This window comes from Macaca fascicularis, chromosome 11, assembly GCF_037993035.2.
Source record: "Macaca fascicularis isolate 582-1 chromosome 11, T2T-MFA8v1.1".
Lineage (NCBI taxonomy): Eukaryota > Metazoa > Chordata > Mammalia > Primates > Cercopithecidae > Macaca > Macaca fascicularis.
Window position 1 is genome coordinate 6,980,114 of NC_088385.1, and position 24,547 is coordinate 7,004,660.

General features: G+C 50.0%; 1 protein-coding gene across 6 annotated transcripts in view; it reads right to left on the reverse strand.

Moving 5' to 3' along the window:
• The window catches only part of VWF (von Willebrand factor), a 184,290-nt gene that overhangs the window by 121,883 nt on the left and 37,860 nt on the right, over positions 1-24,547 (reverse strand). For 5 of the 6 annotated variants that reach the window (XM_005569887.5, XM_065523605.2, XM_015430272.4 and 2 more), the window contains 4 exons: positions 7,843-8,059; positions 6,147-6,269; positions 4,898-5,009; positions 3,870-3,916 (listed from right to left, as the gene is read on the reverse strand). In XM_005569887.5, the coding sequence (XP_005569944.3) occupies positions 3,870-3,916; positions 4,898-5,009; positions 6,147-6,269; positions 7,843-8,059 (499 nt within the window). The remainder of the gene's footprint in view (positions 1-3,869; positions 3,917-4,897; positions 5,010-6,146; positions 6,270-7,842; positions 8,060-24,547) is intronic. The other variant, XM_074006136.1, reaches the window with a different exon arrangement.

Consider the following 24,547-nt stretch of genomic DNA (forward strand, 5'->3'; position numbering starts at 1 on the left):
AGAACCCCCAGGAAAGCACAGGGCCCTCAGAACGCATCTTCCTATGTAAGAGGCATCTGCTCCGATAATGCATCGCTGTCTCTGTTAGCCTGGGGTGTGGGGTTTATCTTCCTTCCCGGAGGCTTCAGAACAAACTGACGTTGATTCCCAAGGTCAAATTATTAGGGCTGTGTTAGAATCCATCAGAAATTATCTTGAACCAAACAGGCAACAAGTAACTGCAAGGCCTCCCTTCCAGCTGTCCAGGACAGGTCCACCAGCCTCTCCAGGGAGGCCAGACCTCCCTCCTGCCCCACTGGCCCAGCCACCCCCCAAAACACACACCACTCCCTCCCCATTCCAGGCTCCTTTGGGCTTTCCCCTGTGTCTTAGTCCTTCTCTGACCCTACTTAATGGAACAGCTTCCTGTGAGCTCTGTGAAGATGGTAAAATGGCCCACGTTTGTTGAGTACTTGCTGTGTGTTAACAGCCTCACAAGAGCCATGGGATGAGGTTGCTGTCACGAGCCCTACTTTACAGATTAGGAAACTGAGGCTACAAATCATTAACTTGGCAAAAGTCACCCAGCTCCTAAGAGATGGAATTGGAATTCCAACCAGGTTGCCTAAGTCCAGAGCCTACACTCTCGGCCTCCATTCTTGGCCACATTTACAGTCCCACGGGGTTTGGGACACAAATGAAAATTCTTCCACTTACCCTCTCCCAGCTGGATAAAAGTCCCTTCCACATACTTGCACTAGGAGTTTGAGATCCTATAGCATGAGTTGTTTTCATTTGCAGAATAGTCCCTATGAACAGACATGCTCCTTTCAATGGGAACTAAATTAGCAGAGCTTCCCCACACAGTTTGTTTTGCAGAGGAAGGGAAAAGAGGCTCAGGGTTACAGAAAAGGAAGTCTGCAAGCTATGGGGAAGCCACAGTTGTCCCTAAGGCTGCCCTACATCCTAACCAGGAAGCAGGGATATGCAGAGAACAACGAAGGTCTAGGAGCATCATGCAAAACCCAGCCTCTCTCCAGTCCAGACGGCTGCTCTCCTGGGCCCTGTCTTCCCTCTCCCACTACCCATACACAACACTGCGCTGCACAGCCTCCACGATAGCCCCCAGGGACACATCTCCTCCTGGATTAGTGTCTTTGTGTAACCTCTCCCCTCCCTGAATGTAGACTGGATGTGTTGACTTGTTTCTAGTGACGATAATACAGCAGCAGTGAGAGGATGTCACTTCAGAGACTAGGTTTTTAGAAGACTGTGGCTTCTGTCTCCACTGCTCCCTGTTACTCACTCTGAAACAATTCTGCCCACAGAAACCAGCTGTCACGTCACGAGGAGGCCCCAGGGAGGATCCACATGGTGAGAAAGCAATGCCTGCCACCAGCAGCACATGAGTGAGCTTCAAAGCATCCCCTTTACCCCCACCCTCCATCAAGACCTCAGGTAAGACCACAGCCCCAGTCAATGGCTTGACTGCAACCTTATAAGAGATCTTGGGCCAGAGGCACCCAGCTAAGCCATACCCAGATTCCTGAGGTACAGAAACTGTAAGGTAACATTTGTTGTTTTAAGGTGCTACATTTGGGGATAATTTGTTACACAGCAATAGATAACTCACACACTCTCATCTTATTCCAGAAAATGAAAATCCAGGTGTTTTTATGTATTTATTTTTTTTTTTTTTGAGATGGAGTCTCAACTCTGTCACCCAGGCTGGAGTGCAGTGGTGAGATCTCAGCTCACTGCAACCTCCGCCTCCCAGGTTCAAGAAATTCTCCTGCCTCAGCCTCCCAAGTAGCTGAGATTAACAGACATGCACCATCACACCCAGCTAATTTTTGTAATTTTAGTAGAGCCGGGTTTCGCTGTGTTGGCCAGGCTGGTGTTGAACTCCTGGCCTCAAGTGATCCTCCTGCCTTGGCCTCCCAAAGTGCTGGGATTACAGGCAGAAGCTACCGCAACTGGCCCCAGGTCTCTATTTCTAAGATGCACAATGTCCACTTCTCCAGGGGCTGCAGAGCAGCTCTGGCCTGCTCCTCACTTTACAAGCAGAGCCAAAAGCATATCCCCTCCAGAACCATACTGCCCATTCTTCCCATCAGAAGCTCTATCTGCAGTCATTACACGGGGAGCATCAGACAGCCCCACCACCTGCTGAGTCATGGCAGGGTGTGGAAATATGCTCGTGTGCATGGGTGCACATGGACCAGGAAGCAATGATCAACAAAACTCCCGAACTAGAAAAACATGGTCACAGCCAAGGCTTTGAGAATGCAGAGAAGAGCGTAGTGGTTTTGTTGGCAAAATATCAAACCACTTAGTAGACAGAATTGAAACTGTATCTTTTCATCAAGACATCAAGATAATGTCTTATATCCTCAGCAAAGTCATCTTCCAGATTTTGAACTGAAGACCAGAGGATTATATTGTCTGCCCCAGAAAACATACATCATGTACACAGTGGGTGTTCAAATAGTACTTGGATGAATGGACAGTTGGAAGGATAATGGAAGAAAGACCCATCCTACAGTAAGTAGTAGTTAAGACTTCCTAATCTGGTGGTTACAAACATCTAAAAAAACACACACGATAAACTCAATTCCTAATTCCACCCACTGTGGCTCATAGATCTCATACAATGAGTGCTTATTATTTAGATGTTAAAAGTGTTTTCAAAAGTTAATTGCAGCAACTCACATGTCTTCCAAAGAGCTCCTTCAGTCTTTGACATGGCGTAATTATGTTCAATGGAGCACAGACACCACTTTCAAGAGCAATCCTTTCTCCTTCGTGCTTTCTTCAAGGGTTACACAAAAGATAACCTGGCTGGGTGGCCATCTCTTTGCTAGACTAACTGATCTAGCCCACATCTAGTTCCAGAATTTTCCCAGTGTACAGGGCACTGGATAAGGTCCTGAGTTATCCTAAAGCCTTTAATTCACAGACCCTAAATACAATCCCAGGTATCCAAGCTCAACCCACTTCAGGCCACCGAAGGTTAGGACTAGGAAGGAAAAGAAAGGAAAGGGAAAAATTAAGAAGTCAGGCAATTATGAGTTCAAGCCCTGGCTCTGCCTCATAGCAGCTGTGTGACTTTGGGCAAGTCATTTAACCTCTCTAGGTCTGTTTCTGCTTTCGTGAGAATAAATTGCACCTGCCTCACAGGTTGTAACTGGAAAATGTTTAGTGCAGCGGCCAGCGCACAGAAAACACCACGTGAGTGACCACAGAGGGCAAGGTCCGAGGTCATTGGAAGGTGGGGCAGAAGGGAGCTCTGAATGGGCAAGGTTTGCAGTTAATAGAATAGAGTTGGGGCCAAACAGAGGAGAAAGCAAATGGCAGAGATTGCTCAATAATTTTTCCTAAGCAGATTTTCCAGGGCAGGGACAGGATGGGAGGAATCATTTGGTGACCTGGTTTTCCTAGCTCTTGGACCACGCCATGGTCTTCATGTTAGTCATTTTGGAAAATTCCATTAGAACTGTCCCTTCAAGCCTAAAGAATTACCAGGCCCTTCTACCTCTTAATTTTCCAAAGAATTTGTATCCTCTTTGTCTAGTCAAGACAATCATGACCATACAGGCCTTACAGCTCAACCTTAATCCTTTCAGCAAACAGAAAATAAGAACAGACAGTAACACCTGAACACAGGTGTGTTCTGCCCTTTCAGCTGTTGCAGGGCTCCCACCTCTGGCCTGTGAATGGGTTAGCATAGCTGGTACCTGAAACCAGAGCTGGGGTCATGTGGTCGCAGCCAACCTGTGCAGAAAGGGCAACTTCTCGCTGCCTTGATGTGTGGCCCTCCCTGTCTGCTAAGAGAGGAGAAGCCTCCCCATTCAGAGGAGGAGGAAGGGAATGAGCGGCAGGTCGCCTACCTGGACATTCTTCATTGCTGCAGATCCACTGGCTGTTTCGGCAAATGCTGTCGGGGAGAAAAGCACAGGTCATTGGTGGTTCTGCAAACACAAGGGTATGCAAACGGATTTAGAGCTCATGGTAGTTATCACAGTCCCCAAACGAAGGGATGCGGGAGAAGAAAAAAGCTGGTGCTAGCAGAATCTTCATAGTGTTAAAATTGTACAGGACACAGTTTTGGCCACAAAGGAATATTAGAAATATCCAGGGGAAGAAATCCCGACAGAAAAAGAAGAAAGAAAAACTACCTGATGCCCCTGAAAATCTACTCAGATACCAAGAAGTCAAATTCCTGCCCCACACACAGTGAGTGGCAGAGCGCAAGACAGCGATATGGAAATGGGTAGTTCCCAGCCCAGAAGTGTGGTGGGCGGTGGCCGACTGAAAACCTGGGGGCTCAGTGGACACAGAAGGCTGCCATGCGGGACAGACAGCAAAGGGAGAAGGCCTGGGGACCAAACGAATTTTTGTCCCTGCTGCACAGGGGACTGGCAAAGCAAGCCAGAGGTGACATCCAGGGGTGCTTGAGATGACAGAAGCCAGGCTGGGCCTGGCCTACTGCAAGGACCAAGGGAGGGCAGACTGGTGTGAGTTTCCACTGGCCACTGCAACTCCCTACCACCGGGCAGATGAGAGATTTCAAGGAGAGAAGGACCTACGTGCTGCTTAGTGATACAGCCCTCCTCCAGAGGGAGAGGATCATTTATGAAAGCAGTTTGGAGGGACAGCTAGAGATGTTGTCTGCGTGTGAAGGATCCTGCCCTTCCTGACCTCCCCGTCTTCAAGGCTTATTTATCTGTAATATACTCTTTGCTCCCCATCATTGCCTGCCACAACCTGTCCCTAGCCCCCACCAGTAGCCTCCAACTCAGTCTCTTTCTTGGCGCGGCCCAGGTTCTTTTCCACCTGCCACCACTCCTGCTGACCCAGCCCCCCTCCCCAGTCCCCTGGGCAGGTCTCCCAGAGCACGCGGCGCAGCCCCCATTACCAGGTGTTGCAGTCTCGAGAGAGGGAGGCACCAGGAGGGTAGCGCTTTCCGGAATGCATGCAGGGACACTCGGTGCTCTCCACGCAGAGGCCTTCATCGAGGAGCTGTCCCTCTGGGGTCAAAGGCATAGAAGACAAAGACCTCAACATTGTCACTGCCTCACTCATCCCACAACTACAGAATCCCCAGGGGCGATGGTCGGGCTTCCTCCAGGAAGCTCAAAGAACTTGTTCTATGGTGTTTATCTTTCACACAATGCAATATAAGGAAGGGAAATTCCTCATCTCCATACTACAGATCTGAAGAAATGAGAGGAAGAATTTTGTTCCAGGTCATCCAGTAGGGGAGGCACAAGTCTGGGCTTAGGGCTTCTTCCAGGAAGCTCGAGAATGTGTGTGCTGCTTCCCTTACACATTAACGCAGCAACGTGAGATGGGGAAGATACTCATCACCATTCCGCAGATGAAGGGAGTCAACAGTTTTGTTCACTCTCAATTTTTTTTTTTTTTTTTTTTTAGACTGAGTCTCGCTCTGTCACCCAGGCTGGAGTGCAGTGGTGTGATCTCGGCTCACAGCAACTTCCGCCACCTGGGTTCAAGTGATTCCCCTGCCTCAATTTCCCAAGCAGCTGGAATTACTGGTGCACACCACCACCCCCAGCTAATTTTTGTATTTTTAGTGGAGACAGGGTTTCACCACGTTGCCAGGCTGGTCTCGAACTCCTGAACTCAAGTGATCTGCCCATCTTGGCTTTCCAAAGTGCTGGGATTACAGGCGTGAGCCACAGCGCCCAGCCTTGCTGTCAGTAATCAAACAGGGGTTTTCCCTAAAGCCCACCAAGCCTTCCCTGAAAAGACTTTCTAGCACAGAGCCCTTTTTCAGCTGGGCTCACACGGCACACCCAGGAGATCTTTTTCCCAGATCAGTTCCCTGACACAGCTAATTGAGAAAGCAACTGCAGTTCAGATGGGCCACGAGTTCCCCAAAGCAAGCCACTGTTGGGGCCCAGGCCACCCTCCAATTTAACGAAACACAAGTGCGTTCATGGATACAGTACAACAGGACAACGGACATTAAAAAGAAAGACCAGCTCAATCCTGATCACGCTGGACAAAGACATTTAAAAGCTTAATAGAAGTCTTCTGATTTCAGCAACAGAGAGCAAACACAAGTGGCCTTCATCTCGCTTCCCAAAGCCAAGGGTGCTGGCAAGGTCTCCGATTTGTAAATAAAATGGGAAGTTCATTACCAGGGCAGCTGCAGCCATCCACGCATCGCTCCTGACATACTTCATTGATGTGCAGGCTCTGGCAGGTCCTGGCGCAAGGGGACACACACTGCTTATACTCCATACCGGCAGGGCACACTGGGCCTGAAAAAGATCATCGAAGGGGTCTGCCCAGAGCAGGTCCCACCGGTGCATCATCTTACCAGTCACGCCGCAGCCTGACCCTCTTGCGCCCACTCTGACTGCTCCCCGTCTTCAGGCTTCCAGGGCCATCTCGGCCCCAGTGAGCCACGTGCCCCTCTGAGGCCACTCCTCCCTTAGATGAACATCTTCCATCTTATGAAGCCCTTACTAAGACCTATCGGGGGCACCCAGGACCCCTACCTTTCCCCTTGTGGTCATCTGCTCTCCATGAACAACTGGGCATTCTTTTGCTCCCCTTCACCTAAAACCCTTTCAGAGTGACACCAAACTCCTCTAGGCTCAAAACGAGTGGCCTCCTAGGACCAAGCAAGGAGCCATGGTCCCCTCTATCCCATCCCTCCTCCTTTTCCCCATGAAATTGGCCCCAATCAAACGCCCCACCCAGCACAGGGCACAGTTGCCTGCATGGAGACACTCATTCCATATTTATTTCCACTCTGCCGCAAGGCTGCCTTCACAGATATCACCTAAGCACTCTGTTCTTCCCACTGGAACCAGCTCCTCACGGCAAGGACAGGCTCTCCTCCTTCCTCTCTCTACCTTGTAGCTGACTGATGCTCAGGCTGACTGAAAGGCCAGAACACATAAGCACTCCTTTCCAGGCTTTCTGACACCAAACTATTGCCCCTTAACCTTTTCCAAGATACATCAGGTATCTCCCCTACCCTACATTCACAGACCGAGAAAAAAAAAAAAAAACCAGCCACTCGGCTTTACAGAGGAGAAACCTGCTGCTAGTATCCTCCTTCCTCACACCCCCACGGCAGGTGGAAAGTTCGAATTCAGCAGCTATTTGCCACACACTGAGACACATGTGCGCAGTCTAAAGATGTGGCCAGCTCCTGTCTCATCTGTGGAACCGTCGCAGACTGCGCGCCCATCTGCATGGCTTTTCACCACTGGAAGGGCTGGGGAAAGACTTCTTGTAAGGTGACCTCAGAAATCCCTACTTAATTTGGGGACAGTGACCATAACTAGGGACCCACTGAGACTGGAAGATGAAACACACAGCACCACGAGGAGGGACGGCAGTCATCAGCCTGCAGGAGAGGCGGCTGATATAAAAGAGAAGAACTTAATCAAGGCTTTCTACTGTCTCAAAGATCACCACACACGGACAGGCAGGCCAGCGCCCTGCTCATCAATTCAGGCGGGCAGGCAGTGAAGACAAAACCGAAACTGCAACTGCCAAGATCTTGGTGGGAAGCAGAGAACACTGTGTGAGTGCAGGGGTCGGATTTCCTGAGTGAAGTGAGGGAAGTCAGGGGGCGCCAGGGGAGGCGCAGGGGTGGGACGGAGGCAGGGGCAGGACATGGGGCTTTAGCAAGGCCGTTTGACAGAGGGCAGGAGCCTTTCAGGAAATGGGTCCGGGACACGAGGCTTTGCAGTCACTGGCTAGCTGGGTGTGGTAAAGCCGCACGGATGTGACACAGCCCCAAAGCGCCCTGAGGGACATCACCCAGGACAGACCGTTCATCCCGGCAGGGCAGGACGGGGCAGGGGGCCGACTTACGGCACACACTGTGGTCAGTCCAGCCATACAGCACCATTCCCTCCTGGGCACAGGTCCGGGTGTACTCCAGGAAGGCAGGGCACGTGCACTCCAGCCCCCCAGCACACTCACACGAAGTCTTCTCACACAGGGCCACGAAAGGCTCAGGATCCACCAGAGGGTGGCAGCGGGCAAACACTGAGGTGCTCTTCAGAAGCTGGCACTGCTCCCACAGGCCCTGCAGGAAGAGGGACTGCCTCAGCAGTATGCTCCCTTAGTGTCTCCCTGAGTGTGGCGCTGAGACTTAGCCCTGCCAGGGAAACCAAGGCAGCTCCCTCAGCATCTGGGACAGGCTGGCACCAAGCAGATGCATGTGTTCAATGCAACAGCCCATCGACCAAGAAAAAGATGCTGGACCCGTGCAATGTGAAGTAGACCAAGGCTAAGGTTATATCCTAGACTTAGTTCTGGAAATGCAGAGTCCAAGGCCCTGGGTTGCCATGGTGAGCAGTGTCCTAGGAACGGACAGAGGATGGAGAGAAGCACGAAGAGCACTGGCCCTGGAGTTGGCCTGAGGGGCTGCAGAGTCCAGGAACGAGGTCAGCTCCCCTCCCTGACCTTGCCCTTCTTCACTATGAGGGGATGGAACAAGGGGCTTTACAAAGTGAGATTCCTGGGTCTCACCCCAAGAGATCTGAATTCAGTAGTTTGGGGATGGAGTTCAGCAAGACGTTTTTTTTTTTTTTTAAACACTCCCCAGGTGATTGCTGAGGCCAGACGGGACCAGCTCCCGGCAGCAACAGCATGCACGGATTCTATGGAATGTCCCAGACACACTGCAGCAGGCATGAGTATTCCTTGGTTCTACTCCTTTGTGGATGCCCTCATCCAGATAACACAGGCAGCTTTGGAACTGTCATCACTACCTACTTCTGCTCACTCACGTAGGTCGTATAAACGACTCTACGTTTTACCTAGAAACATCTCTCCATTCTATGTATTAATAACTCTAAATACACCTTTTCCTCACAGTGTAACATCTCTGAAGTTGGAGTGCCTCTTAGGACGGCTATCATATTTTAACTGGCAGCCTTTCGTTTCTGAGCGATACACAGAACAATGGTGCGTCTTAGAATCCATGTCTTTCTTAGCTTTGGCACAACAGAGTCATGGATGTATATGACCCCCATTTCTTTCTTGCGTGACTTCTTGGAGGCATAATGCATACTCTCTGACAAAGCTGGGGGTTCGTGAAAGGACTTACGATCTTCAGCTAAAAAGAGAAAAGTGCAAGAATATCTCAATGGAAGGACTGAGTCCTGAAGGGTAAACTGGAGCCAATCAGTGTTTGGAAAGGGGACAGTAACAAAGAGGAAAGAAACGACCCATTTTGAGAAGGAAACTCAATCAGCTCGAGTTGTACAAAGGGTCTCCAGAGAAAGCCTGTGTAAATCTACAGTCTGGGCCAGGGGCCAGGAGCCAGGCCTATGGGCCTGTTTTGTGGCACCACAGAAAGCCCAGGGGAATAGAAACCTGACCCCATCTGCTCACCGTCCTTGAAATCCAGTCCGGCAGCACAGGGATCTTGGTCCCAAGGAAATCAGTGTCCTACCTCCAGTGCCTGGTGCTAGGGCCCTGCCCCTTGCTAGGCCTCCACACACTCCACCCTCAAAGCCAGGCAGGCAAACCAGGCACGGTAGCTCACACCTGTAATCCCAGCACTTTGGGAGGCCAAGTCGGGCAGATCACTTGAGGTCAAGAATTTGCGACTAGCCTGGCCAATATGGCGAGACCCCGTCTCCACTGAAAATGCAAAACTTAGTGGGGCGTGGTGGTGCAGGCTTAGTAATCCTAGCTACTCGGGAGGCTGAGGCAACAGATTGCTTGAACAGGGGCAGGGGTGGAGGTTAAAGTGAGCTGAGATTGTGCCAGTACACTCCAGCCTGGGTGACAGAGCCCCTGTCCCAAAAAAAAAAAAAAAACCCAGGTTCTCTTTGCACATTCAGGAAGTCCCCACCGGCACGCGCAGCTGAACTGTGGAAGCGCAGCTGGCAGGCTCACGGGGACAGCCAACAGCAGTCCCTCCATGGCGTGCCTTGCCCAATCCCCTTCTGCCGGGCCAGCACCCGCTGCATGGCTGTGAAAAGCCTAGGCCTAAGGCCCAGCTCTGCCCCTTACTGGCGGTGGATCAGTTTACCTGGTCAGAGGAGGATGTCCTAGAGTGAGAATGACCTGTGGAAATGACCACAGTCTCGGACAACCTGGTGGGGCTGTGTGAACACGCCACAATGCCAGCACCACGCAGGCCAGCCATGAATGCAGGCCACTGTTGTGGGTCCTGGGACCACTTAGGTCTCAGGCGGTTACATGCAGCCTTCCATTGGTCACCCTGAGCATTTTACACAAGGGGAACCTGAGGCTTCGGAAAGCAATGGCCAGGGAGACTGACAGAGGTGGGCAGGCCTGCCTTGGCCTCATGACAACTTCCACAGCCCCAGATTCAGCCCAACGTCTTCCCCATGCTAGTGTGTGAACTAGGCTGTTTACTCAACCCCCGTCCTCTGCAAAACGGGGGAGAATAGTAACAGTTCCTATGTGACAAGATTACTGAAGACTGAACAGAACATGCACACAGAAGACTTACCTTAATAAATGACCCCTATCATCTCCTGGCCACCAGAGAGATCCCTCCAGCCACTAGGCTTACCCACTAGAATAGTGAGCAGGTCCCCAAGCAGAACAGAAGGACACCTTTGTCCTCTTCCCCCTTATCTCCATCTCCCTGGGCTATACTGAGATGAATGGTTGCCAGGCAACATTATCACTTAGTATTTTGGGTGCTCCTTAGGGAACAGAGGGGCTGCTTTTGTTCATCTTTTATTTGGGAAATTCACACTCCTCCAGAACAAAGTGAGTTTCTAGTAGCAGGGAGGGAACCTCCCCTCTTTGCAATAGGCAGAACCTGCCATCCTCATCGCCAAGTTGGGGCTCAGGGAAGGAGACCAAGGCCTGTGTCTTTCCCTCCATTCTGCCATGCTGCCTACCCCATCAAAAATGTCAGAGAATTAGGTCACTGAACTCAGAGTACAGACGAGGGTGTCCCAGACAGGGCCATGTGCTCAGGCTCTTGTCTAGCCCTTTCTCCACCTGCAATTTGAAACTAGAGAAAACCTCAAGGCACTCCCTGGGGTTTTCCTGGTCACTGCTATGGCTGCTGCCATCACCTGGGCTGTCGCACAGTGGCTCTGAGCAGTCCCTGCACCACAGGACTAATTCCTGCAGGCACAGGGACCAGGAACCAGGGATTCCCACCAGCAGGATGCAGCACCAGCCAAGGAAAAGGAGACCCAGGAATCCAGGCACTCTCCCCTCTCAGCCCTGGCGAGACACAGCCCAGCATGGCCCATCTCCAGCTTTTCCAAATCACTCTTTTCCCACTCAGAGGGATAATGGGAACAGTACCCCAGCACATTTCCTGGGAGGTCCCTGGAGGTAGTAAATGGCTTACAGAAAGCCTTAGCAAGAAGCGTGTTTCTGATGACTTGCCTGCAGGATGGGAGTGGATTTCTGCAGAAACAGCCACCTCCCTTCTTAGAACAATTCCTTTGGCCTCCACTGTACAGTACAAACCTCTGAAATCGCCTAGGGTTTCTTTCTCAGCAGAAACAGAAGATAAAGTCTGTCCTCCCATTTTGTCCTTCAGTCTTCCTCTGGTCAGGCTTGGCCTGAACTTGGTCCACCTGAGTGGTCACAGTCTGAGAGCCGGTCAGGACTTGCAGAGGTCTGCCCAGCACCCGCAGCTGGATCCGCACTCACCTGCAGCCATACCACGTGGTGTGTTTAGGTGGCTATCTCTGCTGCTCCCAGCTTCCTGTTCTGCCACAGGTAGCCCTGCCAGGCCAGGTCCTGAGACAGGACACAGAAATAGGTCCAAGGGCAGTGGCTCAAACCTGTAATCCCAGCACTTTGGGAGGCCGAGGTGGGCGGATCATGAGGTCAGGAGATTGAGACCAACCTGGCTAACATGATGAAACTCTGTTTCTACTAAACATACAAAAAAAATTAGCCGGGCGTGGTGGCGGGCTCCTGTCGTCCCAGCTACTCGGGAGGCTGAGACAGGAGAATGGCATGAACCAGGGAGGTGGAGCTTGCAGTGAGCCGAGATCATGCCAATGTACTCCAGCCTGGGCAACAGAGCGAGACTCCATCTCAAAAAAAAAAAAAAAAAAAAAAAAAAAAGAGATCCAAGGAGGAGTTGGCATTTTGTACTCTCAGGCTCGTGGCAGAGACCCTGGGAGGTAGGCAGTGACCAAAACATTTATTCAACAAGCATTCGCAGTGTGGCCTCTGGGTCTCCAGCAGGGTGTCCAAGCCCATATAAAATACAAGTCTAACTATGTATGTCCCACCCTGGCTGACAGGACAAAGCTCTAGCTCATGAGGAGACAGCAAAGCCAGGAAGCTCACCCTTCATGACCTGACCCCAGCCTGGCTCTCCAGCCTTACCCTCCCTGCTCCATACACGGTGCCAGCCTCAACGAATGCAATAGAAAGCAAACAGATCCCCCTCATATGGCCCAGCAGGAGAATCTGCCCCCTGCCCTCCCACATTTCCCCCTTCTTTGGCCCCCACTAACTCCCACCCCACACTTCAGATCAAGAGCCTCCTTTTCCAGGAAGGCTTCTGAGAGGTCCTACTCCCCACTCCTGCCAAGTGAGGCATTATCACAGCCCTCTGGGGGCCTCTATTCTTATACTGAAATGGTCCATTCCTGTGGCCATCTCCATTTCTCTGCAAGCTTCTCAAAAACAGGAGCTGTATTCCCAGGGCACACATGGCAGGCAATAAGGATGTGCTGAATCAAACCTAACAGTGATGAACACAGACAGGAGTAGGTCATGCCCTCCAGCTCTTAACTGGCATTCAGTCTACCTGAACCGGGTGTTTCCATGGGGATGTTTGCATAACAGCCTGAAGACCTGGTCCTCACCTAGAGGTGTCTTCCCAACGCAGCCAATGACAGCAGTAAGAAACCTGCAGCTGAGACGCCAGGGAAGGCTGCCTAATAGGAGGCAGTCTGCACAGGGCCCCGGATGCAATATAGGACTGAAGACTGCAGGGCAGAGGGAAGTCATGCCAGGTGAAGCCAATGGCATAAGCTCAGGCAGGAGGGGCAACAGGGTCACCACGGCTGAGCCGAGCACTGAGACTCCAGCGCCCAGCCTTGCCAACAAATTCCCCAAGAAAAGCACATCTGCCCTCTGAGAGGCTGGTCCAAGTCTGTGGCCTCAGCTTCTCTCAGCAGGTAGTTATGGCCCCCATCATCATCAAACCCAGCCAAACTCTCCTTGAGTAGGTGTCTACTTTCTGCCTGTTCCTGTGCCCTCAGAGCCTTCCGTGTGCGTTGCTGCCTGCGTGAAGTTCTCACAGGCTCCTTTCCCGCAGTCCTCCCAGGTTCTGCCCTCCATGTGGCTTAGAAATGGCTCTGCGTGCCCTCTTTTCCTGTGGGAATTGGCACAGTCATGCACACCAGTGGGTAGGGTGGGCAGGAGCCAGGCGGGATGCCTAGGCCAGGCATCTCTGGCTCTCACCATCCACTCGGTCATGGAGGGCTGCTGGCTCATAGGGCTCCCTGGCCAGAAGGCCCTCCACAGATTCTCTGCCCACCCTCCTGCCTTCAGGAAAGGCTGAGGCAAACTCACCTCCTCTCCACAGCTGACCTCTCTCCTAGCCCACCCTAAAGTACTTTCAGAGACCACCTCATCACCTCATGCCACCAACGGGCCCTTCAGAGGCCTGAAGATGCCTCCAAAGAACACAGCTCTCCTCAAAGGCTGACAGACACCTTTTCAGATTTAGAAACTGAGGCATGGAATGGGTCAAGAATGTACTAGGTGATTTTTTTTTTGAGATGGAGACTCACTCTGTCACCAGGTTGGAGTATAGTGGCACGACCTCGGCTCACTGCAACCTCCGACTCCCTGGTTCAAGGGGTTCTCCTGCCTCAGCCTTCCGTGTAGCTGGGATTACAGGCACGCATCACCACGCCCAGCTAATTTTTGTATTTTTAGTAGAGACAAGGTTTCACACCATTTGGCCAGGATGGTCTCAATCTCCTGACCTCGTGATCTGCCCACCTCGGCCTCCCAAAGTGCTGGGATTACAGGAGTGAGCCACCGTGCCCGGCCTAGGTCAGTGGTTCTTAAGGTGAGGTCCAGGGATCGCCTAGGGATTCCTGAGATCCTTTCAGGGGTGCACAAAGTCAAAACTGTTTTTATAATACTACTAAGATGCTATTTGCACTTTTTCCTCTTTCACCAGAGTGCAGCGCAGTTTCCCGAGACTGTGGGACGTGAGATATCACAACAGATTTAAATGCAGGTGCAGGTATGAGCATCCAGATAATGTATCTGAAGCCAGACAGCAAAGAGATTTGCAAAACTGTAAAACTGTCATTTTCCCTCTAAATTATTTTTTGGTTTGGAATTTATCGTTCTTTTTATTTAAAAATGTTTGTTTTTGAAACGCAATCTCACTCTGTCGTTCAGGCTGGAGTGCAGTGGCGTAATCTCGGCTCACAGCAACCTCCGCCTTCAGGGTTCAAGCAATTCTCCTGCCTCAGCCTCCTGAGTAGCTGGGTTTACAGGCACGTGCCACCACGCCCAGCTAATTTTTGTATTTTTAGTAGAGACAGGGTTTCACCATGTTAGTTAGGCTGGTCTTGGAACTCGACCTCGTGATCCGCCCCGCCTTGGCCTCCCAAAGTGCTAGGATTACAGGCGTGAACCACTGCGCCCAGTCTAAAAATATGTTTACATTAAAATATGATGAGCTTATTTTAAAACAAATCAATGAATTTGTTTTAAATTTGTGTTTTAATATCTAATATGGTAAGGATCAAGAGATATGACCCACATAAACAAAATCTCTTTAAAGTCCATTATTTTTTAAGAGTATACAGGGGTCCTACGACTAAACAGTTGGAGAACTGCTATGCAATTGTTAAATTAAGTTTAGCCAAAACTGCCTCCTTACATATTTTAAGTTAGGTCTAAAGGTTTCTTCCTACATAATGAACTGTAACCTAACTGGAGATATAAACACACCGTAACCTCCTCCTGGGGCAGTCACAGTTTTGGCCGATCAAAGGCAGCCCACTGTTCAAACCATGTTCTAATAAGGCAAACGTTGTGCTGTAGCCAATCCAGCTATCTCTCTATCTCACTTCCGGTTTCTGATAGTCCCTTTTTCTGTCCATAAACCTTTGACCATGAGGTAGGCCAGAGTCTCTCTGAGCCTGTTCTGATTCGGGGGCTGCCCGATTCATGCATCATTCTTTGCTCAACTAAACCCTGTTAAACTTAATTTGTCTGAGGTTTTTAACACTAGCAAAGGGGTGACCAAGAAGGGGTGCAAACCCTGAGTCCACTGTAAACCACAAATTACACGGTTTTCCATCCTGCCCTCCCGCTCCTGTTTCCTAACAATCAGATTAGAAGACGGGGTCATACAGTGGATACAGCTCAGGTTTTAAAAGCATGGTTGGGCTAGAATCTCAACCCATCGCTTTTTTTTCTTTAACACGAAGCCTCGCTCTTGTTGCCCAGGCTGGAGTGCAATAGCGCAATCTCGGCTCACTGCAACCTCTGCCTCTTGCAACCCATCACTTTGAAAGTGTGTGACTTAAAATTATCTCGGCCAAGTGCAGTAGCTCACACCTGTAATCCCAGCACTTTTGGAGGCCAAAGTGGGCAGATCACTTGAGCCCAGGAGTTCGAGACCAGCAATACGGCGAAACCTTATCTCTACAAAAATATCCACAATTAGCCGGGCGTGGTGGCACGTGCCTGTTCTGCCAGCTACTAGGGAGGCTGAGGCCGGAGAATCACTTGAGCCTGAGAGGCAGAAGTTGTAGTAAGCCAAGACTGCACCACTGCACTCCAGCTGGGGCAAGAGAGCAAGACTCTGTTTCAAATAAAAAAAAAAAAAAGAAAAAAATTATCTCGCCTCTCTGCACCCCCATTTCCCTACCTGTGAAAGAGGAGGACAGTGGGAGAGGTTGAAAGTCGTCCAGGATCTATTCTCCCCCTTCTTTCTTAGTCACAGAATCCTCAGTTTTCAATTCCCCCCGCCAGGCACAGAGCTGCTGGGAATAAGATTCCATTTCTCAGCCTCCCTTGCAGCTGGGGGCAGCCATATTACTATAAGCAATGCCTAGAAGGCTATAAGCAGAGGGGTCTTCTGCAACCTCCACGAAGTGTCCTCAAAATAAGGGACTGCTCCTTTCTTAGTCCCTTCTCTTTCTACCACTGGAATGTAGTTGTGATGCCTGAAGCTTGAGCCGGCGTCTTGGTACACGAGGTAGAAGCCCTCACTGGGGATAACAGAGAAATGAGACAGAGGGACCCTGGATCCCAACACCATGAGATCTTACATGGCCCTGACATCCTACCCCAAGCTTCTTTACATCAGAGATAAACTTAGATTGTATAAGTCCTGTCACTCACAGCTGAACCTACTCCTAATTGACACAGGTAGCAATAAGTGGACTGACCCTATACAGTTTCTGCAAAATGAAATCGAATGAGATGACATCAGGAAATCAAATGCTTGTAACTATTCTCATTTGCCTGCTATCCATGCTGGCTCCTCAGTTCTCTGCTAAACCATTCTGGCAGGGATGCAAAACAAGAGCCAGCGAATTTGCACACTTCCAGCCTCTGCCTGGCTCCAAGGCCCTGTATCAGCTACTCCTGTCTTCTTTCAACTCCTGTCCGCGATGCCAGAAGCTGCAGGAGAGCAGCTGCCCCCAGCCCATCCAGCCATGACCTCACCATGCCTGGGTTGGTGTGCAGACCCAATTGTGACCCATCTTAATCACATTTCCAGTTCATTAAAGAAGACCAGGCATCTTCCCCGGAGACATCAGGCGGGCGCAGGGGAGGAGGAGGAAAAGCAAGCACATCTCCTCAGTGGCAGGCAGCAGGAGGAGAGAAAGCAGAGCCAGAGATCTGAAGCTTAGCTATTGTGTTTGCTCCCAAGCAGCTGACAAAGGAGAAAGGAGGGGGACATTCCCTAGGACTGAGTGAACAAAGAAAGGAAAGCCTAATACATAAGAGTGCAATATTGTTCCACAGACCCTGATCTTTCTAGCTCTGGGGTGGGTGCCCTGCAGCAGCCTCTGGTAGATATGGAGGTACCTGGAGCCTGAGCTGCTCCAAAGTAGTGGGTTCAATAATTCACCTTGCAGCAGGGAATACCTTCTCATTGGTCAGCCTGTAATGATGGGTGGGGGAGGGTAGCTGATTCTATTTATAACTTCTGGCTGGCCTAAGATTCTCACCCGCATTCCAAGATTCTGACTCACAAGGACCTGGTGAAACAGGTTGATAGATTTCCACCAAATGGATGGTGGCTGCAGAGCTTGGCATTCCTCTAAGACAGTTGGGGTCCAGGGCTCATGAGAAGCAGGAAAGTCGGCCATGGAGCTCTCTAAGGGACCCTCTTCACCTTCTCCTTGGTGCTCCCTGGAGGCATCTGAGCAGCTTCCAGGGATTAGGACATGCTAGCTGGAAGCACAAGCACAAGGCACCATACCCTGGTTCCCAGTCTGGGGCCTACCGAGCTCTGGGGATGGAAAGCAGCCCTCTGTGAATCACTCACCCATCCTGCTCCCAGCAAGAAAAGAGCTTCAGCTCTGTGACAGGAGCTAATTCCCCTAAACTGTGCTATCACTTACCATTCACTCGGCAATTTGTCATTTACTGACCCCAGTCTTTCATGGTTTAATTTCTCTTATGTGTCTTGTCCCTTAGTCTATCTTGTATCTCCCCAAGCCATATGAAACATCTCAATGAATATGCATTTATGGGCACCATCAGATTCTTGTCCATTCTGTTCCTCACCAGGGAAAAGGGAAAGGGAAAGGAACCCACCTAAGAAACAGTTTGTTAAAGGATTTTGAGAACATTATGTTAGGGAAGCCTTTGAACTGAATGCTTGGGTACTAGGACCTTATCCAACTCTCCTCAAGGGCTTGTCAAATTAGTAACGTAAAAGGCCACGTTCTAATAAGAACACATGGACACAGGGAGGGGAACATCACACACCAAGGCCTGTCAGGGAGGTGGGGGGCAAGGAGAGAGACAGCATTAGGACAAACACCTAATACATGTGGGTCTTAAAACCTAAATGATGGGTTGATGGGTGCAGCAAACCACCGTGGCACATGTATGCCTACGTAACAAACCTGCACGTTCAGCACACATATCCCAGAACTTAACGTAAAATTTAAAAGAAAATTTTTTTTAATTTTACAAAGGCCAAACTCTGTAACTCAAGGGAAATCTGCAAAACCCCATGGTAGCCACTGACCTCTGCCATGAGGTTAGACCCCCAAGGGAACAATGGCCAAGGTGACCACTGTTTCAGCACAACCACTGAATCCCTGCTCTCAGGTGAGCGAATCTGCTGTAAAGAAAGGGTACCTATCCGTGTGGGGGTTCCATGGAGCTCTGTTTACCTTAGAGAGGGAAGACTGAGAGGCAGAGTAGGAAAGTCACTCACACGAGGACATGCAGAGAATTGGGCCAAACCAGGGACTGCCCCCTGGGACCTCAGTAAAGCACCTGAAATAAGTCCTTATTCCTCAAGCCTATCAATGACTCAAAAGAGAGACTTGAGACACAGTTCTCATCAAAACAGAAAGATACATGTGTACTTACTGCAAACCGCAGCTCTGAGCTCAGTGTCACTGGGGCGTAGTGGGTGGGCACCACATCTGTAAAACCAGGACTATCATGACAGCTAACTTTTTTTTTTTTTTTTTTTTTTTTTGAGACAGAGTCTCGCTCTGTTGCCCAGGCTGGAGTGCAGTGGCGCGATCTCGGCTCACTGCAAGCTCCGCCTCCCGGGTTCACGCCATTCTCCTGCCTCAGCCTCCCGAGTAGCTGGGACTACAGGCGCCCACAACCGCGCCCGGCTAATTTTTTGTATTTTTTTTTTTTTTTTTTAGTAGAGACGGGGTTTCACCGTGGTCTCGATCTCCTGACCTTGTGATCCGCCCGCCTCAGCCTCCCAAAGTGCTAGGATTACAGGCGTGAGCCACCGCGCCCGGCAACAGCTAACTTCTCCGGGATCCTACGTTCCAAGGGTCCTTCCTTGAGATCTACTGACCTTCTCTGGGCCAGGCTCTCCCCTGACAACTGGACTCCATGAATCACAACTATGCTACCAACCAAACAAATGGAACAAAATTGTTCCCAGTCTCCAAGTCCATTCCAGACCAAAACTGCCAATTAAGTGAAAGGAAGAGGCAAGGAGGAGGAGAGAAGGCAGAAGTGGGCCTAGACAGTGAGACCCAAGTCCGCTAGGCTTACATCGCCTCCCTCCATGCCTGTGAATTTCCCTTTCAGCGTCACCATGAGGAGAAAGAGCAGAAAGGGCTGGTAGGTCCTTTGCGAATAAAAGGCGTGGGCAATATTTAATGAGAACATGAAGAGTGAATTGCTTTGTCTCTAACAGAATGGTTATTTTCTGCGCCTCTTTGGGCTATTGAGGAGGCATGTTGCGATCATTCAAAGTCAACATGACTGTTTAAAATGTTAGCTCAAGCAGGACAGGTGATTTCCTGGGAGGAAGAGGAATTACAGGTGACCCGCATGCTGTTTCAGAGGAGGGGAAAGAGTTCTACTAGATAATGGAGGAAGCGAGAGAATGTGAAGACACGAATGGTCTCAAAGAAAATAAGGCTTGTGTTCACCCAATGAACACCAAATTCAGAGACCAGTGGAAAACAGTAAATCTGAGGCTATTCAGTGACTGACAGGACTGCAACTGATGTGAGCTAAGCCAGACCAGGAGAAACCAGACCAAAAGCACCTGCTTCTCCAGTGTTTAGGGACACGGAAGGACAGGGCTTTAGCTTCAAATGGGCATACAATGAAAGAAGGAATTTACCAGGGAGTCAAGGAAGGCCACCTAGGGCTGAGGTCTGCAAGATGGCTGGTTAGCACCCACAACGGTGTCTCAAAGACTTACAAATTTTTTTTTTTTTTTGAGACAGAGTCTCGCTCTGTCGCCCAGGCTGGAGTGCAGTGGTGCGATCTCGGCTCACTGCAAGCTCCGCCTCCCGGGTTCACGCCATTCTCCTGCCTCAGCCTCCTGAGAAGCTGGGACTACAGGCACCCGCCACCATGCCCAGCTTTTTTTTTTTTTTTTTTTTTTTTTTTTTAGTAGAGACAGGGTTTCACCATGTTAGCCAGGATGGTCTTGGCCTCCTGACATCGTGATCTGCTCGCCTCGGCCTCCCAAAGTGCTGGGATTACAGGCATGAGCCACCGCACCCGGCCAAGACTTAACTCTTAAAAGTCAAGGTCACAGCATAACCTGTCTACCCAGGCATAGTTTGTGGAGAGCATTCATGCAGCAGGTAGGGGGTTGAATGGATATCTGCTAGACTCTCAACCAACTCTAAGTTTTTATGAGCCTAAGATTCCTAACATTGATGAAAAGAAATTTCTTCCACTTCAGACAGCTGTCAGAGGTTGATGCTGCCGATGAATGATTCACCACTGGTAGATAAGAGTGATAACTGGTGCACCAGTTTCTCAATAGAGACTGATCGTCTTGCAGAGGTGATCCTGAGCGAGGAGACGATGGTCACAGTGACCGTGCCTCCCTGAGGAAGCCAGGCCAACACCATCACGTGTCACGATGCGAGCCAGAGTCCACACAGTGGCAACACACCAAGTGGCTGTTCATATGGTGGACATTGTACATGTATATACATGTACATTATATGTTCAGTTATGTTTGTCTTAGGCCGCTTCCCGGCAGGTAGTGGTTAAGTTTCTTAAGGGGTGCCTTTGACGGGGCACAGTGGCTCACGCCTGTAATCCCAGCACTTTGGGAGGCTGAGGCAGGTGAATCACGAGGTCAGGAGATTGAGAACATCCTGGCTAACACGGTTAAATCCCATCTCTACTAAAAATACAAAAAATTAGCCAGACGTAGTGGCAGGTGCCTGTAGTCCCAGCTACTCAGGAGACTAAGGCAGGAGAATGGCATGAACCCGGGAGGCAGAGCTTGCAGTGAGCCAAGATTGCACCACTGCACTCCAGCCTGGGCAACAGAGCGAGACTCCGTCTCAAAAAAAAAAAAAAAAAAAAAAAGAGAAAGGGGTGCCTTTTTCTGATTAGCAAAAGCATGGTATGAGCTAGATGCAGCCCAAGCCCAGCCCCCCGGAGCCTCAGGCTTCCTGTTGCAGACAGGACTATAGGATAAAGCCAAGATCCCTTTGTAAGGTTCAGTCATTGCTAGCATTCCCCCCGACTGACCTAATTTTTTTAAAACTGATCTAAGGGTCTTTCTCAAATGTACACTTTGTGATAGTTACCTGCAAATGAACATCAATTATCTGAATGTTCATAGCTTGGGGCTCCAGACTCCAACCATCCCCCCTTCAGTTTGAAAAGCCAAAAAAACTGCAAATTTGCATGCAATCAAACAAGGCCATTATCAGTTCCAACGGACACAGGCATTGGGTTTTGTTGGCGTAACAAGGAAACGTTCGTTCCCTAGGTATAACTAATAAGTAATATGACCTGGCTCTCAGAATGAGCTGACTCCTTGCTATGCCCTACAGACAGACAGCACCAGAGGATTGGGGAGTAGATTCTGGAGGCTCTCAAGGAAAGTTCCAAGGTCAGTGTGAACTCCCCGACAAAACACTGCCACCCCGAATGGCCCTTGGAGCCACAACAGCAGACACTCATAAATGATGTGGTATTTACCAGACCGGACTTCTGAACCTGGGGGCCCCATAGGACTACACAGGCTGTGAACAACTCAAAAGACCACATTAATCACCTCCTGGGAGACGAGTCATTGTGCCTCTGAGCCAATGAAAAAGCCTCGGTTGTGGGCAAACACTATCTGATTGGCTGAGGACAAAGCAGTCCTCTCTTCTCAGGTAAACAACCTGAACCTGGTAGTTCTGAGCTGGGAGGAGCTTGTGCCTCTGAGAGGTCTCATGTGTTTGCGGCCGCAGCCCAGCACTATGAACCTGGTACCCAGTTTTTTCAGCTGTTCCCAGAACACTGGTTAGTAAGGACTTTAATGTACCCAGGAGACAAAGCAAGTAGCTAGGGCACAGCTGGAGCCTCAAAAAGGTGTCCCGGGAGACAAACAAGGCTTCTCTTGATTCTCCCTCCCCTTTGTCTCCAGGAGACAAACCTCCCAGTCTCCCTCCTCAACCCGACCTCAGGATCAGGTTCTCCACTTGAGAAGCCTGGCTTTACCTCCCACTCAGTATGGATAAATGAGGTAATTCCTTTGGATTTGCACTGGGCTATGTTTGCAAAATCAAATGAAACCAAAAATAATAAATCCCTGAAGGCATGTTTCAGTGTTAGAGGTACCTCCACGGCCACCCTGACCCCACCTCACCAGCTGAGGCATCCACCACCTCCCCCCCCTTCATCTCACCCCTGCCTGGAGAACACTAAAGGGCAGCCGAGGGTGACCCACCAACAGCACAACTCTACATTTGAGAAAAAAAAGAAATTACGAAAATCCGTCCTCTCTTACACAGTACCTCCACTCAATTTTAAATCCATCAGGTTTCACAAGCAGCTCTAGAAGGCAGGCCGGTTCCTGTCACTTTCTCCACAACCCACTTGGATGTGTGGAGATGTCTGGGCACCCTGCTTTCCCCTTCTAACCTCAAGCTGCGCTCAGCTCCCCAAAAGGAATTGGTTACAGTTGGGAGGGGGAAGGAGAAAAAGAATGAAGGTTGAAGCTTGTGCTTAAAGCCCGGTGTGTGCTTGGCCTGCTTCTACCGGCTCCTACTCTCAAGGCAGGGGCACTCTGGTGGAAAACACAGGACAGCAGGAGAAGATGGGGAGCCAGTTAACTCCTCCTCCTCCTCCTCATGGCTCATAACAGTTGAGACCCACTGGGCTAAACTCTATACGCATAATCCCTCTCTTACCTTTTCAATGACCCAGCAGGTACTATTTCTGTTTTACAAATGTGGAAACTGAGGCTCTACAAACGCACATGTCCCGCCCAGATTCACAAAGCCAGTAAGTGAGCTGACTCAAACCCACACCCTTAGCACCATGCCACGCCGAAGCCCAGGGTGAGAGAAACTCAAAGGGCTATCAAGGGTATGGTTCAGAACTTTTACTGGAAAGAGGAGGAAACTCCTCCCTTCCACGAGACAGCACCCTCCCCTCACGTGCTAGAACTCAGTCCGCCTTTGTTAGTGCTGCTACTGGGCTAGGATCCAGGTGATGCAGACTTTGATGGACTAATCAGAGGACCTAGCACCACCAAAGTCCAAGGGAAACAACAAACACCTGGTACATTTTGGAATGTACTTGTTTATAAGATTGTTCACAATTTAGGCAGCTGAATTTAGTATCAACTCAGTATTTTTCTGGGTCTGACATACTCCTTGGTCAGAGGTCAAATTGTTCCATGAAGATGAAAATTCACTGAATGAATAACCAGCTAAAATGAAGCTTTCTCATGTTACCATGGGAGGTGGGAACAGGTAGGGAGGGAGGAAGGTGATGTGGGTGTGTTTTGTTTCTGGAATAGGAGAGGGCTGGGTTTCTCTACTTGTGTATTTACTTAGATAAATCAGATTTCTAACAAGGAGTCTGGGTTATTGTGGAGGTCACAATCCCTACATAAATACCACCAACAATTTCCATTCATCCACCCATCCAATATTTATTAAGACCTATTATATACTCTCCTCTCTCTAGCCCAATCCACAGAAATACATAATGAAAGTTTTGTTTTTTGGTTTTGGTTTTGTGTTACAGACAGGGTCTCACTCTAATGCCCAGGCTGTAGTGCAGTGGTGCAATCTTAGCTCACTGCAGTCTCCACCTCCCGGGCTCAAGTGATCCTCCTGCCTCAGCCTCCTGAGTAGCCGGGTCTACAGGTATAAGCCACCATACCAGGCTAATAAAGGGTTTTAGAACCTAAAGAAACCTTAAGAACCTGCAGAGCCCAGCTCCCCAAGAGAAACACAAGGGCCCACTGGTAAAAGTAACTTGAGTAACCTGAACCCATGTGACCAGAACAGGAAAGGGACGGCGTCAGGCAGGGCGTGAATCCTGGCTCTGCACCTCACTAGTTGGTGACTTTGGTCAGCTACTTAACCTCCTATGGCTTTGTTTTCTCATCAAATGAACAAAATCACGGAGCACCTGCCCTGCCGCCCTGCTGAGGGGCTGTGCACTCGGGTGACTGCAGCATGTACTCACGCTCTGCAGAGCTGCCTGTGCCCAAAGCCAACTGTGGCCTGTCGAGTCTATCATGACCGTGGTCCTGGGTATAGGCAGGGGTCACCCTCTTTGTGCATGGTTGTAGGTTTTGAGAAAAATAAAATCCTAAGCCCCCCTACCAACTAAACAGACTGCCAAAGGGACCCCAGAGAAATGTTAAAACTGAGTTCCTGGCCATGATAGGATGGGAGGTTGAGCACCCCCCTCCTTATACACTCTCCCTCATTAACTGCCATTAGACTTTCTTTCCTAAGAGTTAAACAGAACCAACCCAGCAGGGACTCCCCTCCCTTTTTGCGGGTTATTTTTTTTCTTTTGAGACAGAGTCTCATGTTTTCACCCAGGCTGGAGTATAGTGGTGCAGTGTCAACTCACTGCAGCTTCCGCCTCCCAGGTTCAAGCTGTCTTCCCCCTCAGCCCT